This window comes from Vidua macroura, chromosome 23 (assembly GCF_024509145.1).
Source record: "Vidua macroura isolate BioBank_ID:100142 chromosome 23, ASM2450914v1, whole genome shotgun sequence".
Lineage (NCBI taxonomy): Eukaryota > Metazoa > Chordata > Aves > Passeriformes > Viduidae > Vidua > Vidua macroura.
This window is the reverse complement of record NC_071593.1, coordinates 7495723-7512875: the sequence shown is the minus strand read 5'-3', so window position 1 is coordinate 7512875 and position 17153 is coordinate 7495723. Positions and strand designations below refer to the sequence as shown.

Below are 17153 nucleotides of genomic sequence, written 5' to 3'. Positions count from 1 at the left end.
TATGATAGTTAGAGAAAGTAGGTTTGTAGTTCTACTATCTTCCTTTGTATAGTATATGAATGTATTATAGCATAGTTATAATAAAGAAATCATTCATCCTTCTGAACTGATGTTGGACATCATTATTCCTTCCCATTGGGTTCACCTGCATTTTACAGTTCAGGGCAGGGGATCAGTGCTGTCACCTCTGCCTGTGGAGCTCCCCAGAGTCACTGTCCCTGTCCCCAAGGCTGCTGGCACAGCCTGGCTGGCACAGGGGAGGATTCCTGGGTTCCTTCACGGGCAGACCCCGCAGTGTTTGTGTGAGGAGAGGGCTGGAGAGGAGGGCGAGGGCTCTGGCCTGAGCTGCACTTCCATTTGCAGGAGCTCAGGAGTCGGAGCCCTAAGCCATGCCCCAAATTCCTGCTGCCCTTTTCCTCTACCCCTGATTGTGGGGATCAAATTCACCTTCTGAGGGAGCAGCTCGGATTAATGTTTGCTGGAGACACCAGGGCGGAACAGAGCTGGAAAGAATTGGTAATTTCTTTCACTTCTGAGCTCACTGTATAGGTATTATAGTGAGCTACAATGAATTGCTCTTCCTAATGCTGCTTTACAACTCTTAGCTTTGTCTTCTAGTTACATTTTGCTTGCTAAGGATTTTTCCTGACAAAAAGAATTTGAGACTGGAGGGAAGCAACAATAACTGAGGGATAAGCAGCTTACGTGGCAGTTCTTTGTGGTTTGGGGGTGGGGGGTTGCTTGATGTCCTGCTTCAATATTCCTCTTTTCTTACATTGCTCTGATAAACAGGAAAACACTGAAACACCCCTCAACCTTCCACACTTAATCTAGAATATCTACTGGTTTAGGGAGCTGTTCTTGGAGAGCAGCAAAAGGAAAACAGCTGTTCAGGGAGCAGATCTGAGAGCAGCAGAGTCTGTTTAAAATCAGGGCTTAGTGACAAGGAGTGTGCTGAGAGGTTGTGTTTGCTGTGTCCATAACTCAGGGCAGGAGCCCGTCCTCCCTCACCCTCTGTGCCTGGTGAGTTTGCAGTGATAAGCTGCTGGCTTGTCTGAGCTCAGTTGATACTTCCCAGGTGTAAAGTGGACGGGATTCTTCCTCCATCTGGCCTGTTCAGATGTTGGACATCCTGTGCTAGTGATTTTTATTAAGAGGTCACATTCTGTCTGTCTTCAGCATGGATTCAGAGGGGTTGATAGTTTCCATCGTGAAATAACCAGGTGTGAGGACTTGTAAAAATGTTGTTTCCAGGAGATTAAATCTTCCCATTCCTCATTAGCAGGGAGGATAATTTTACAGAGATTGTCTCCTGTATATAATTACCAGTATTTTCTGATTGCTGCTGTATTTGTAATAAACTCTCAAACCCCAGCAGCTCCCCCACGGGTCACGAGCTCGCAAAGGAGGAAGCTGTGGCAGGGAGGGGAGTGTGTACATTTGACAAGCCAGGCTTTGTGTGATTCAGCACAGATGTGTTTGGAAAACCTAAAACATCTGGTGCGTGCAAGTGTGGAATGCAGGTCAGTGGTCAGACCCATCAGGAGTTCAGACTGTGCTGCTGCTGGCACCGTTGCCCTGCTGGTGGTGTCACAGGACCAAGTGGACCTTCAGTTCTGATTTCTGCATTTAAATAAAAGCACTTACACAATGTGACATCTGAGAAACAAGTGGCTAATTCTTCCTCACCTCTCAGCTCTCCTTGCCCTGTCGAAAATGGAAAGTGGGATCAAGGTTTCAGATTCTGTATTTTTTGTTCATTTGGGGTGGTTTTGTTTCCTTGGTTTTGCGGTGTGTTATCTTCTCAGTGTGCAGCACCTGGTAACACAAAACCTGCCAGTATAATGGATTCTAACTTAACCTGGGGAGGCCAGGAGACAGCTTCCTGCAAGGCAGCAAACAGAAGCAGCAGCTCTGATGAACAGGCAGGCAGTCCTTGGCAGCCTGTAGATGTGCAGGATTTACTGTGGCTGTTCCAGAGAGGCTGCAGCAGATGGAACATCTTCCAGCCCATCCAAAGTGCCCCAGAGGTGCTGAGGGATGATGAGTTCAGCCTGCTCTGCCCACACAGGGACCAGTGGGTGACTTAAACTGGGCCTTGGCAGGTGACTGGGAGCTCCTGTGCTCAGTGCTGGAGGCTGCTCAGGTGAGCGGGGCCAGGAGTGCTCTGCCAGGGGAAATCACCCCTGGAAATGCTCTCCTCACATCAGCAGGATGCCATCCATCTCACGTGGGGAATTTGCAGCTGGATGGGGGAATTCCCTGAGCTTGGGGTGCTGGTGTGGGTGGGGGGTTGTTTTACTGCCCCTCCCCAGTACTGCAGTGAGAGAAGGCCAGGGTGAGTGTGAGCTGCAGGCCAGTGTTTGCCCATGGCCCTGCAGGGTGTGTCACCCCAGCCAGGGCTGCAGTGATGAGTTCTGATCCCAAGTGACACTTCCCTGGGAATGGGTTGGTTGAAATACCAACTGGAATTACGGCTGTGAAGTACTCACCGAGCAGCAAAAAAAACCAAAACAAAACAAAACAACAAAAAAACAAAAAAAAAAAAAAAAAAAAAAAAAAAAAACCCAAAAAACCCCCAAAAAAACAAAAAAACAAAACAAAAAAAAAAACAAAAAAAAAACAAAAAACCCAAACAAACAAACAAACAAAAAAAACCAAAAACAAAAAAACCCCAAAAAACCTCACAGTTATAGCTCAGGAAGGGTTTTGGTGATTTTAGTTTGAGTCTATTTGTAAAACTGGCATGAATGAAAATATTTTTGAAATAGTAAAACTTTCTTAATAATTACAAACCTATTTTCAGTTGTTGGGAAACAAATGAGCATCTGTACACCTTCCTGGGATGCAGGGGGATTAAGTTCTCTGCTGAATAGCAGAATTAAAATTTTAATACTTTGTTTAAACAGGAATTATGAAAGTAGACAATGCTCTGTCCTTGTGTTCTGAGTGTCCCTTTCTCATGCACATGCACAAATTGGCCTTTCACTTAAATTAATGAAAGATGACATGCAAACCACAACAACAGGCAGTCTGGGTGGCAGATGAAATGACCAAAATCTGTCGATATTTTTTTATTGGCTTGAGTAGCTGATGGTTCTGGATGTGGTTCTCAGCCCCTGTGTGAAATCCATGGAGCAGAGGAGCTGCTGTGGCTGCAGGAGCTGTTCCCATTTCCTGGCAGCCATTACGTGCTGCCAGCACAAAACCAGTTCTTTCTTAACAGTCCTTTCCGAGGCTCAGAAATGGATTTTCCTCCCAGCCACTGTCATTCAATTATCACCTCAGGAAATGCACAGATATAACTGATGATCCCTTTCAAGCATCCTGCGGTTTTCCACTCCTCCCATCCTTCATTTCCCTGCCTGCTCCAGTCATTAGATGTAACATTGCCCATGTATATTTTATAGGGTGACCCTGACGGCTGTCGCTTTGAGGATGTGCAGAGATAATAAGATTGTGCATGTAATGAAGGGCAGATAAATAGAAAAATGTTTACAGGATGGAGTGTGGTGGTTGGAAGTGCTTTATGGCTTCATGGCTGGCTTCTCACTGACACACCCCCACAGGAGCCACGGCTCCCTTGGCTTCAGAGTGAAAATGGGATGTGTCTTAGGCTCTGGGAAAGGTGGCCAGCAGCAGGGAAATGGGGTTTTGTTCCTCAACCTGAACTCCAGCAATACCCAATCAAGAAACTTAATTATCGAGCTGGTGCAAAAAGAGAGTGCAGTTAAAGGGATAATTGGCACCTCCATTGAGCAAATCCTGTTCTGGGTATTGTGCTGCTAAATTCTCATTGTAATTCTCAGTATTGATGGGGAGGTGGAAGTGGAGTGGGAGAGACACAGTCCAGTGCAGACAATGCCCTGAAAGCTTTCCTCAATAACTGGCATCAATTTATCTGGGTATTTATCCCACTCTCCTTTTTGTCCTGGTGTGTGAGTTCAGCTCCTGAGATCCTGCCCTGAACCAGAGGCTGGCAGGGAGATGCTGCCTGGGCCAGCTGTGAGCCCGGCCCTTTGATGTGGGCTGTGAAATGGAACAGAAGCACTGCTGGCTCAGGAAAGCAGCACCTCATGCCATCTTTCAGAGGCATTTCAGCTCAGAACCACGTTGAGCTCATTCCCTGCCCTGTGTGTGTGCTCAGGGGTGAGAACATGCCAGCAGTGCTGCAGAACTGGGCTGTGCTGCAGCTGGGCAGAGCTGAGCGCTGTGTGCAGCACCAGAGGCTAAAGGTAAATCATTGCAGATAAAGGTGGTCGAGAAAATCAGGATTTCTGACCCCAGGAACGTTGATAATGCAAGTTGCAAAGGGAAAGCTGAGTAGAAAATAAATACTCAGCAAATGTGTATAAGGCTAAGGTCCTGAGCTGTCTCTGTTTTGATAACCCCGAGGTGGCTCCAGCCCCAGGGACATTCCTGGTGACCCTGGCAGTGCTGCACAGGCCTGGGGAGCCACCACTGCTAAGGACAGGCTCTAATAATTAATAATGGATGCAGCCAACAGTGTGTGAGTTCCTGTGGGGATTGGGAACTCTGTTGATTAACAAAGAGGAGTCTCTGGAGGAAGAAGCCTTAATTACAAAAGCTTTCTTTCCATTCTGGCCTGATGCAGAAGGGGGCAGCAGCTTTTAACTGGGGCTCAGCCTTAAAACAATGCCCCAGTGTGCTTTGCATTTGTTTTGCAGAACTGTTTAAGCTGGTACTTAAATCCCTAAAAATGGAGGGGAAAAAAGAGTTGTTTGCATAGCGAGGGTAAGTTCCATAAAACGTTAATTATCTTATTTGCTGCCAGTTTGTGCAACCTTAATTACAAACAATGAATAAGTGAACTGCATGGAAATGGCGAGTTAGATGTGGCACAGAGAGAAGTTACTGGTGTTTTTTCGGGGATAGTTTAGATTTCTCTGCGGGTTGCTAAAGCCATACAGGCAGGAGTGAAGCAGGGATATCCAGCTGTCAGAAAGAGCAGAAGGAAGGTGAATGTTGAGCACTCGGCCAGTCCTGTGCTTTACAAGGCTGGATAAGGCTGTCCAGCAGGCCTGGCTTGGAATTGTGAAGGAGTTTCAGAGGCTGTCAGTGTTGGAGCTGCTCACAGAGTTGGGGTTAATCAGCACAGTTGTCCTTCCCACTCAGGATTGATCTCAGCCAATTTATAAATCTTCTGTCTCTTTGTTTCCCCACACCATAAAACTTCAAAAGGATGTGCTGGGACTTAATTTGTAAAACTTCATTGACTCTGTCATCAGATGGAAGATGCTGTACAGTGGTGGAATGTTGCTGTGTTACTGCAGATAATGTTTGTTTCGAAGGAGAGATTATTTACATCCAGCTCATGTATTCATTTCCTTTTTGCCTCCTGACTCTGCAGTCCCTGCACTGACTCTCTCCTCTGACAGCGATTCCATTACTCACCCATTATGTGGGAGAATTAGTAGGAGCTAAGAAGGGCAAATGCATTCTCCTGGGGCAATTACAGAAGTGTGACCTGCGTGTTTCACGCACAGTGGAATTATTCTAGTTTCTTCACTGCTTGAGGAACTTGGGAGTGAAATCTTCAGGTTCCAAGCTTATTTTAGGACTCCCAGGAGTGCCCCAGTTCCCTCAGGACCTGTGGCAGCTCTTCAGACAGAATCCTCATTTGTAGGAGAAGGAGCTCCCTGTTCCCCGGTGAGTGGAGGACTGAGCAGGGTACCAGTACTCATTTAGCAGAAACAATTAGAAAGCAGAAAGCTCTATCTGACTGCAGGTTTTTTCCACAACAAAATGAAATCCAGAAGATGCAGATGGAGCCTCGGCTGGGTTCCCAGGAAATTCTGTGACTGTTCCTGTGTTGGGAGTAAATTACAGCATAAAACCCAAGGAGTCAGCCTGGGTTTGTTACACACCTGTCTCCTCTTTGGAGTCCCACTTGCCCAGCCTGTTTGCCAGGAGTTTCAAATAAAAAATGAAACCAGGGAGCTTAACCTTGCTGTGTGCAGGGCAGGGAAACAGTGGGGGCAGCCAATCTCCCAAAACTGGAGGTGGAGTTCCTAGCAGGGGCCGTGGAGCCAGGGCTGTGCTGCCATCCAGGAGATAACAAAGGGCCAGAGGAGCTGCAAGGAAAAACGGCTGTACTTCTAAAATCTGCCAGAGAACCCAGACCTGCAGGGGATTCCTTAGAGAGCATCCCACGATTTTTAATGGGGTTTTTTGTAGTGTTAAGTAAAATATTGCTTGGTTTTTAAAAGCCTCTCTTAAAACCTCAGTAATGTGTTGGAATATGCAGGATTCCTGTGCACCCAAGGTGGACATTAATCAGTGCTACTGAACAAGCTGCTGAGACTTACTGCTTAATTAGAGCATGTGCAAACCTATTTGTCATGGCTGGCAGAGGCAGCGAGCCCGAGCTTCACGCTGGAAGGACGGCCAGGTCCAGCTCCTGGAGCTGCACACGGCTGCTCCTCTGGGCCCTGCTGCACTTCGCAGTCCTTCAGCTTGTTCAGAGCCAGGCAGGAGTTCCACCTTGTCTCTCTGTGCTATGGATCCATAAGGAGAACCAGCCATAGAGTCATTTAGGCTGGAAAAGCCCTCCAAGATGATCGAGTCCAAGCTTTAACCCAGCCCTGCCATGGTCAGCACTGACCCGTGTCCCCGAGTGCCACATGCACCTGTTTGGGGAGCTCCTGCAGGGATGGTGCTTCACTTCACCCCTGCCCTGGGTGCTTTGGGATGGATATTTTCAGTTTTGTCTCCTAACAGTGCAGGGCAATACCCTGGGTTATTCTGTGAAGCTTTAGGAGCCAGACTGACCCTGCTCAGGCTCGGTGTGCCATGATCCAAACCCGTGTCCTGATCCTGCCCTGGAGCAGATGCAGGGAGCCAGCCTGTGCCAGGGGATCCACTGGAAAAGGGAAGCACTGGAGACTGGTTTTACTGCAGGACTTTACAAGAGTATTAGCTAAATTGAGTTGACTTAATAAAATCTTGGAGCATTCCAGAAAGATTGTGAATTCATTAAGGCCACAGCTGGACAATCTGTTCCCTCTGCTCTGCCGTGGCTGGTTACAGCCATTGAGGAGTGCTGTCATTTACCTTTTCTCCCTTTTCTCTTTCATTACTGCAAAGCTATTCCCCTCCCCCATGATATTTTTTTTTTCCCTGTCAGAGCTCGGCTCTGGGGAAATTAAACAGCAATTATTGTGTTTGCTCACTGTGTTATACCCTAACAGATACTTGAAGGGAAGTTGGGGTGTGTGTGATTGGCTTGCACAGGAGCTGTCGGAACCCTCCCGTCCAGGGATGCACACCCAGCCTTAATCCTTTGTTTACCAGGGCAAGCCTAAACACAAGCACGGGGCTCAGCTCGGGTTGTGGGGTTTACAGTTGAAAACCACTGATAAGAAGTGGAAAACCGGGGCTTGCTGAGGTGGAGGGGCTGCTCTGGTGGGGTGATGTGCTTGGGGAAGGATGGAGCTGGCAGAACACACAGGTGAGAGTGAAAAGAGTGGGCCAGGCAGGGGAGAGGTGGCCCCTGGCAAGGACAGTTCCCTGCTGGAGCAGCAGGGCTGCCTTAGGCAGGTGAGGGCTGGGAGCGCTCCAGGTGTCAGCTGGAATGGCAGAGAAACCTCCCCGCCGTGAGCTCCTGCAACAGGGATCCCAGCCACATCTTCCTCTGCAGAAATAATCTGCAGAGGAGCTGAAAGGAGATGAAGTGTGACTTTTTTATGTGCACCTACAACGTGGGGTGAAATGGCCTTGGCAGGAGGAGGCAGGAGGCTCCAGTCGTGAGCCCGGCATGCATTTCAGAGCTGGTGAAAGCTGAACTGGTGTTTGTAGTGAGGAACATAATCCCCTCTGCCTTGTGAAACTTGGGAATGTAGGTGTTGTCAGGGAAATGTGGTGTGTTAAGAGCCTGAATAGTGCTCCTCATTTTGCTTTATGTGTGTTTGGGACAGTTCATCAGATGTTAGCATGGAAACATGGAGCTGTGTCTGCGGAAAAGAGGAGGTGGTGTATGGAGTGAAGGTGGGGCTGCAGGGACCAGGAAGGGAGCCCTGAATCCTGGAAGGGAAAGGAATCTTCTCCCCACAGGCTGGAAAAGAAAAAGCTGGGCCTTGCAGTTGGTTTGGGAGGGCATTAACAGCATCTTCCGTGGATGGGGCACGTACAGTCACCCTAGAGGTTTCACCCTTCCTAATTAAGGAATAAATTGTATCTCGTTAGAGGGGTGTCACTCCCCCCCAAGCTGGGCCAGCCCAGTGGTGACAGAGGGATGGCTCAGGCTGCTTTACCTTGGCTTTACTGTGTGTGGCAGCAATAGCCAGCCTGCACAGAGCAGCCAGAGGACAAGGACAGTGTGTTTGCAGGCTGGCAGGGCTGATGGTCTGGGGCCCACAAAAAGAGCTTTGGAGCAGCTGGCCCGGCCCTCCCCAGGCTGGCACAGCTCAGGGATGTGGGATGTGCTGACTGCGAGACCTTGTGGTGAGGTGAGGTGAGATCACCGGGAACAAAATGATCATTACAGGCCATTCATGTCAGTGTTCATGCCTCTCTGTTTGCTTGCAAGCAAAACCAGCAGCTAATTTGCAAGGCAGCCTTTTGTCCCAGGGCCTTTGATCAATGCTGGCCTGTGTTAATGTTTCAGGAGGCTATTGATTTCTGCAGCAGCTTTTGTTCCTGAATTTATGTGCCCTGGCTTTCAGCAGCACGCACTGTGCATGTTTGATTAAAGCTCATTTGACTTCCTTGCAGTGAGGCTGGAAGCTGTTTTTGCTCCCTGTTTGGGGAACCAAAGCTTGCCTGACTTAGTCCTTTGTGCTCCAGCCTGTGCCACCCATGCAGCCACCAGGATGGTGGGTGTGATCCTGCCAGGATCACATGCAGCAGTCAATCCCTCAGGCAGACAGTGGCATCCGAGGGCACCTTGCATGGAATTCTTTCAGTGGGGTACCTGTGCAGTGTTTCATTCTGTGTGTGCTCCCCCTCTGACTTCTCTTGCTCCCAGAGCCCTTTACTGAGTGCTGCACTCGTGCAGTCCAGCCACGAGCTGGAGGTGCAGAATATTCTTTAGTCCTTTACTCTGTCCATTGTAGCTGGGGTAAAACTGGTTGTTGAATAAATAGACTTTGACTTCATCTTTATCCGTGTGCAGTTGTGACTGCACTTCTGAGCGAGTCTCAGGGGGAAGAAGCATTATGGCCACGAGGTTGGCATTTTCTATAAATATCCACCTTGCTTTTTTAAAGTTTGGTTTATGATCTGCATGTATAAGTTGTTAAACTTCCCTTGGGACCTGATGGCTTTGCAGTGTGTAAATGGAGCTCTAATAGGTTCCCATTCCCTATTTTATGATGGGAGGAGAACAGATTGCTTCCTACTCTGCTGTTGCCATGTGTCAGAGGACACATTAATTCACTGACATAAAGACATGGGATTTACTGACCTGCTCCTTGGTGCTGACACCTCAGATTTGATACAAATGAATTTATAGGTAAAAAACGACTGGTTTCATTTGCAAGAGACTTTCTGCCTGTGCAGAGCATTGCAAAAGCCTCCCTGCAGAGCCCAGCCTGGCTCCTGGCACAGGCATATCCCCAAGTGGACAAACAGCTGGCCTGGGTGGACTTTGAGCCCACTCAATGGGCTCAGGGAAATGGTATTTCTAAAGCAAACACGTGCAGGGAACAGGCAGGAGCAGAGCAGGGTGCTGGGCTCAGAACTCCTGTTCTGCCATGCCTTGTGTGCTCATCACCAGGCAGCTTCAGATCCTCTGCAGGAAACACGTTTTTAACATTTTTAGTAGGGCTTTTGTCCTTCAGAATCAGGAATTGTAGGTAACGTTTTGCCCACTTGCTCCTCCTCACCAGCCATCACTCTGAGTATGTTATTTTAATATATAACACACAAACACAGTTCAGCTCCATGGTGGGGATCAGTAGCATCATCCCAGTCTGTGGCAGCACAGATTAAAAATGATCTGTTCTGCCTGTTGCCAGAATGTGGTCGTGTTCTTTCTTCTGGGGTTTCTATTTTTAAATTAGGCACTGGTAAAATTCTTAAGTGTCTTAAATGTCAGCAGTTAATGTCTAGAACAACATCCTCCCTTTGTCTTTGGAGTGTTTCAGTGGTGCAGGTATTGCTTGTGGCTGTAATTGCTTGTTTGGGGCCCTGGGGAGGGTTTGGATTCAGGCAGGGTCGTTATTGGAGTTAACTCCTGCTCTGCCCGGAGCAGGGGCTGCAGGATTTCCCCACGGAGGCAGCAGGCTGAGGTTATTTGATCACATAAAACACAGTTCAAAGAAACCCTTTTTGTGGGCAATTCAGGTATGTTTGTTCTGATGTTGATTTTTTTCAAGGGGCTGGTTAGAACTTCTCCATTTTTCTCTTGCAACTTGAAAGCAACAACACCTTTTACCTTAGAGGCAGACAAGTCGCCAGGAAATGATGGGGTTTCAAAGTAAGAGAAAAGAGATTAAAACCACATGCTGTTCTTTGGTTCAGCGTTGCATCCGCAGGTTTGAATGGCAGCTGCTGCACTTCCTGAATGTAAGCCAGATTCATTATGCTGTGAAATTATCACTCATTTCTCTAGGTGTGCTCTTTTAACTGCTTAATTAATTTAGATGTGGGTATATATATTCAAATTAAAACACGATTTAGTGTGGTAGGGTTGTGTTACGGTTATAGGCTTGTTGTTGAACATGTTTGTACTCAAACTTTCAGCTCCTTACGCGGGGATATTGAACAATACCCGTCTGTGGAACGGAGGTTGACAAAATGGCAGAGTCTCTTTGGGCTGAGCCTTGTTCTCTCTGTGGGCAGCAGGAGCTGTGGCAGCTTTGGGGTGGTTGTCAGAGCTCGCAGGGCTGAGGAGCAGAGGTGGCAGGGGATGCTGACAGTGACACAAGGGCACCCTCTTCTGAAGCACTGCCCACCTGCAGCATCCAGCTGGAGGCTGGCTCCTGGGGCTTCCCAGCCTCTTTCCTTTCCTAGGGGAGGAGTGAAAAAGCATTTATTTACTTATTTTCCTCCTCTGCAAAAGCAAGCAAAAAATAATGAGGGTTTTTTTTTTTTGGTTTTTTTTGTGTGTGTGTATTACCTGAATAGTTCTTTTTTTTTGTTCTGGCTGAATTACGTCATGATTCTTCCTGGAAAAATCCCCGTGGGCACACAGCGAGCCAGGGGAGGCAGGAAGCTGACAGATCAGGTTTGCACGTCCCCCTAAGCCCCGTGTTGTGTGTTCTGTGCTTGCAGGGGGAGCTGATCACCTTCTATTACTACTGGAAGAAGACGCCCGAGGCGGCGAGCTCGCGCGCGCACCGGCGGCACCGGCGCCAGGCCGTGTTCCGCAGGATCAAAACCCGCACGGCCTCCACGCCGGTCAACACCCCCTCCAGACCCCCCTCCAGCGAGTTCTGTGAGTGCAGGCAGGGCTGGGCACTTGCCTCTGGGCACTTGGCTCTGGGCAGGGGCAGGAACGGTGCCGCACCTCCCAGGGGACAGCAGGGAAATGGAGTTCGGGCTGTCGCCCTCTCTGTTCCTGCACCTTTCTGCTGGCGTGTGGAAGGTGGCTTTGATCACCCAGTGATTTATGCAGTCCTTAAACATAAAAGCATCCCATAAGGATGGAAGTGCTGCCCTGGGATTGGATTTCCCTGCTCGTTTTCTTGGTGTGGTGTTGTATTTTCTCCAGGCTTATTGCGGTAATGGGAATTGGAAAGCACAGAAAGAAGGAAGGAAGTGCTCCCTGCCTTTGGAAGGAAGTCAGGAAGTCCCTTCCATCCTTGTGGGTGACCCCTACCCTCTGCTGGAGCTCAGGCTGTGCTGCAGCCAGTCTGAGGAGGAGCACTGCCTTGCCTGGGCCAGAAGTGTCTAACCCAAGAGCAGTTCCCCAGAGCAGAGCCTGCTGCATTGCACAGGGTCCATACAGGGATGGAAACCTTGGTCCATATGGGAGGGTTTCTTAGCCTGGGAGGTTTAAGTCTTTCTAAACTCACGTGGCTCATAGAGAAAAGGGGCTGTGGAAGGCAGATTGGCAGATGTAAAAATGAACGTGGGCAGGTGGAGGATGTGGTGAGCAGGCAGGACACAGAATTCTGGCCAGGATAGAAGGGAAGGAGCAGGAAAGGGCTGGGAGCTTTTCCCTGCTGAACTGGTAGGATTTACTGCTGGTCTCTGTGTGCACAAGGAGTGAGGATCTGGACTCCACAGCTCACTCCAAGATACTCAGCATGTGAGAGCTTGTGGCTGGGACGACCCATCCTTATGGATCTGACTGCAGGATGAGAATAAAAATTCATTTAGCAAAAGCAAGTGTTAGCCTGGGGTCAGCTCTGCAGTCAGGGTTTGAACACCTGCAAGTATTAATGTAGGAATCAGGGCAGTGGAACCCTGTGTTAATTTGAAGGGTAATGAGTTGCTGACAAATGCTGATGGCAAGTACTGGAGAATCTGTGAGCTTTAATCCATAAACTGTAACCTGCATGTACAAAACATCCTCTTGGAGCCTTCAGAAAAACAGTGTTCCTGCATCAAGGACTTCTCTTCTAATTAAAGATTTGAACAGAAGAAGCCTGAGGGCTTCCTGCTTGTGCCAAATTATAGCCCTGTTATGTTGTGAATTTATAGTGGTGGGACTAGTAAAATGCAATGCTCTCAAAAGGGAAATATTTACTCCTGAGGTGTTTAGAAGGTAAGATACAGCTTTTGTGATGCCTGCATATTTTCAGTGGTTTAGATGCTGCTTTTGAGCTCATAGATGTGTAATCAGCTAATTTTCCACAAAGAAAGGAGACTCTTTGCATATCCTCTTCTTCTTCAAAACATGACATTTTTGCAGTGTGAGTGTGCCACAGGTTTAAACTTTGAGTCCTGCAGTAAGGACAGGAAAGCTGGTGTTAGTTATCCCTTAGTGCCTCTTGTCCAAAAGAATCTCAACATGTTTTTCAAACAGGTCCATTGTATGTAAGCACTGATTCCTCCACCCACAAACACTTCTACTGCTGGGCAACAAAATAAAAACCAGAAAAGCCACTACAGGACCTTTTCATGGAATCTTGTACGTCTTAAATATAGAATATTTGATTTTAAATTTGACCAGATTCTAGAGATAAACGCCTTCTCTCTTGAAAATTGTGGGTTTGGAACACAGCCTCTTGAACTCACCACGGATGGTATTTGAATGACAGCTTACCTGGAAATGTACCAGGTGCTGAATCAGAGGTTCCAGGAGTTGTATCCCTTGGCACATTCCTGGAATCCTCCTTTAACCTGCAGCGTGATGAGCTCTGGGCTTGCTCAGTTTGAAAAGTCAGAAATAATGGCTGTGCAAGGCAGGGTGGGCGTGGGGAGTCACGATCTATCTTACTTAATGCTTATTTTAGCCAAGTAGGAGGAAACAGAAAATCCTGCTGAGTGTTCATTTCCCATTTTCCTCTTTCTCCCACCCTCAGTGGACCTGAGCTCGGCCAGTGAAGATGACTTTGACAGCGAGGACAGCGAGCAGGAGCTGAAGGGCTACGCCTGCCGCCACTGCTTCACCACCAGTACGTCCCAGTCCCTGCTGGCTGCTCCCCTCTGCTGCTGCCTGGGGGGTGGGTTCAGCCAGCAGGAGCAGCTCCTGAGCTGGTACAGCTGTTCACAGCAGTGTGGGGGTGAATCAGCTAAAATATGCAGCGTTCCTAACAGAGTTAATCAGGCTTTGCCATTGCAAATTAATACTGCAGTGACAAAGGAGAACCCTGAGGTAGACGTTTAGACAGGAATAAATCTGCATAATCCATAATCTATGTAATCAATTTGTGACATAATGAATCAGTGTTGGGCTGTGACTGTCACACGCAAAACTTCCTGATGCTGCACCAAATCTCCTGTGCATCGGCCCCGTTCCTGTGGCTGTTCCCAAAGGTTGCCTGATGTTGGGGCATTTGCAGCTGAAAGTGGAAGCCCCAGAATGGGGAAGGAAATAAGAGGTTCAGAACTCACTTCTCTTGCAGAAACCACAGCTTTGAAGAATAACAGCTGCCTGTTAGGTCCCAGGTAGAGCAGATGAGGTTTCTTTCTGTGCCTCAAAGCTGTAGTTTCTTCAGCAAACAACCACAGTTTGTAGAAATGGAATATTGAGGATGTGCACTGGCACAGGACAAACTTTTCCAGAAGCTTCTCCATCTCTGTTACCCATAGAAAAGCAGCTGTTTTCGTAGCTGTACCCTTTTCTAACATTTCCCTGTGTTTGTGCTGGGGCTGGGGTGCTCTGTGAGTTGCTGAGCTGTTGCTTTCCCTGCCCCAAGCCTCCAAGGACTGGCACCACGGGGGCCGAGAGAACATTCTGCTGTGCACGGACTGTCGGATTCACTTCAAGAAGTACGGGGAGCTGCCGCCCATCGAGAAGCCCGTGGACCCCCCACCCTTTATGTTCAAGCCTGTGAAAGAGGAAGATGATGGCCTCAGTGGGAAGCATAGCATGAGGACACGGCGCAGTCGAGGCTCGGTGGGTCCCACCCTCTTGAGTGCAGGGGGTAAAAGGAGCCAGAGCCCTGAAGTGGCTGGCTCAGGGCTGTGCCTGCTCCTGCTGCATGTGTGTGTGCCAGGGGGAGCTTTGCTCAGGCTGAGGAGCAAAAAGGAGATGGAATTTCCCTGCAAGCTGTGTTATTTCTCTGTGATGAGTGGCAGTGGGCTGTCACCATAAGGGGGCATGGACAGTGCATTACAGAGCCTGTGCTGGTACATGTCCTCCTTCCAGCTGCATCCTCGAGGTACGCCCTTGGGAGGAGTTAAAGAAAATCAGATGCTGTTCATGTGGTGTCCTCATGTTACTGGAGTTAAAGCCTCTTCCCTACAGAGAGCTCTGCTTTGCCTCTGTGGTTGGGGTGCTCTGAGTTGTGACTCGGGTGGGGCACCAGGAGCCTTCCTGGGAGCGTGGCACTTGTGAGGGCTCTGACAGCAGCTCTGGGTGATTTATCTTGGAGTTGGGTTTAGCTGGCAGAAAGCAGCAGATAGATTTCTTTCCTTGCCCTCCCCTCTCTATCTGTCTGAACAGGATGATGTGACTGACCATTGATTCTAAATACCTTGTGAGGATCCACTCTTGGGGAGTGTTGGCTCATTGTTTTTTTCGTAGTCAATCCTCCAGAAAACTGCCAAAATGGCAGGGAAACAGCATTAATTATTGAAATGTACTCTACTGATCCCTTACTGCATAGCAGGAGCACGCTGGAACTGGGGGTTTAGACCCTGGCCTTGACTGCCAACAGATGGAGTATTTTTAATGGAACATGGGGGTCCTCTCCTGCCTCAGGCACCCTTGTGTGTGCTGTGCATTGGAACATCTTCCTAAATGCCATTTCTAACAGACACTGCTGATTAAATAATCAACACTTAATGCTCGTGAGTAGACAGATTAAGGATTGGCCTCCTTTTCCATTTGAGTGCAGCTGGGCTTTGAAGGAAGAAGAGTAACAAGGCGAACCGCTGCAGGTTTTTGGTGCCAGGCTCTGCCAGGGGCGCGTTCCCCGTGCCCCTGCCGGGGCCGGCCAGTGCTGAGCTGGCTGTGTTTCCCCAGATGTCGACCCTACGCAGTGGCAGGAAGAAGCAGGCAGCCAGCCCCGATGGCCGGGCCTCCCCCATCGCCGAGGACGTGCGCTCCAGTGGCCGCAACTCGCCCAGCGCCGCCAGCACCTCCAGCAACGACAGCAAGGCCGAGTCTGTGAAGAAATCCACCAAGGTAACCCTTCCCCCTGGGCTCTCCTGCTCCCTTCTCGGGCGGGTACAGGAGGTGCAGATCACAGGAGGCCAGGGAATCTCTCGGTGACCCGAAAATCCCTGTGAGTGTGGGTAAGGCACAGGTGGAATGGGGCAGCCTTGAGCTGCTTTGTGCCTGGCCAGGGAGGGGTGGGGGTGACCCAGCCTCTGCAGTAGCCCCACATAACCTCAGTGCTCTCACAGTAAAGTAATCCCTCCTCTTGGGATGCAAATGCAAGCGTTAAGCTCAGGGGAGTAATGCGGATCAGAATGCTGAATTTGAGACAAGTAGACAGTTTTGGGGATTTTTTGTAAGCAGTACTTAATCTTTGTTTACAAAAGAGTATGAACATTTAGTAATTGAGTCTGCTTCTGTTACTGTTTTTCTGGAGGTGTATTTGCTTGATTGTTCAGAGCAAGCTGACAGTTGAGTCTGTTCAAATGAATTAAGTGCCTTTCCAAGAGAATTCTAAAGAAACAAAGCTGCATGAAGCTGAAGGTTTACTATTAAGCATTGTAAATTGAGAAGTAGAAAGTTAAAAATAAATATTACAAAAAAAAAAAAAAAGTCAAAACTAGCATGGAGCAAGTTTTCACATTATAAAACTGAAAACTTGGCAAAATCTAAAGTTAGGTAATTATGTGATGCACAGAGCTTTTCCAGGACATGGGAGAAGGTAGTAATCTCAGAATAGCTATTCACTGTTGGCCCTGTATTTGAAGGGATCTAAAAATATTCCTCTCAAAATATCAAGAGTAGAGGAAGACTTTCATGTAGCAGAAGGAGGCTTATCCTGTCTCCTGCAGAAATTCTGGCTCTGTCTTGCACCAGTTAATGACTGGTGTTGGTCTCTGTTGGAAGGGTAACCTGGGCCAGTTGATCTGCTGTGGGTTCCTGATGGACTTGGTCCTGCCCAGCTCTGTTTAAAATACCCCTTCATATGAGGACTGCTTCATGCACTTTGCCTTTTTCCTGCTAGTTTGATGTGTATTGGATTGCTCTTAAATACTGACTGTGTCAGCTCCTGAGTTCTGCTGCTCCTTGATTTGTGTTAAACGGGGTGGCACTGGCCTACTCTCAGCTTACCTTTGCATTTACTCCACTGGTAACTGTTGTGTTCGTTTCCTTTGTGGCAGAAGATAAAAGAAGAGGTAGCTTCTCCTCTCAAGAACTCCAAGAGGCAGCGGGAAAAGGCAGCATCTGACACGGAAGAACCTGACAGGTCCAATGCCAAAAAATCCAAAACTCAAGTGAGTCCCACAGAGGAGTATTTCCTCTTAGGAGAATGGTTTGAGGTGGGGAGGGGGTGCAAATCTGGTAACAAACCAAAAACATTAAATCAATTTAAGCCACAGCAAATTGTAACTTAATCTGTGGCTGGAAAGCGACCAATGTTATAATGTGTTCCTTCTGCTGAAAACAGTGCAGTGAT

At 48.4% G+C, this 17153-nt stretch overlaps 1 protein-coding gene across 4 annotated transcripts in view; it reads left to right on the top strand.

Annotated features, from left to right (window-relative positions):
• Positions 1 to 17153, top strand: part of RERE (arginine-glutamic acid dipeptide repeats) — a 171662-nt gene that overhangs the window by 145939 nt on the left and 8570 nt on the right. For 3 of the 4 annotated variants that reach the window (XM_053997769.1, XM_053997767.1, XM_053997768.1), the window contains exons 12-16: positions 11236 to 11398; positions 13434 to 13526; positions 14271 to 14470; positions 15542 to 15703; positions 16858 to 16971. In XM_053997769.1, coding sequence (XP_053853744.1) covers positions 11236 to 11398; positions 13434 to 13526; positions 14271 to 14470; positions 15542 to 15703; positions 16858 to 16971 — 732 coding nt within the window. The remainder of the gene's footprint in view (positions 1 to 11235; positions 11399 to 13433; positions 13527 to 14270; positions 14471 to 15541; positions 15704 to 16857; positions 16972 to 17153) is intronic. The other variant, XM_053997770.1, reaches the window with a different exon arrangement.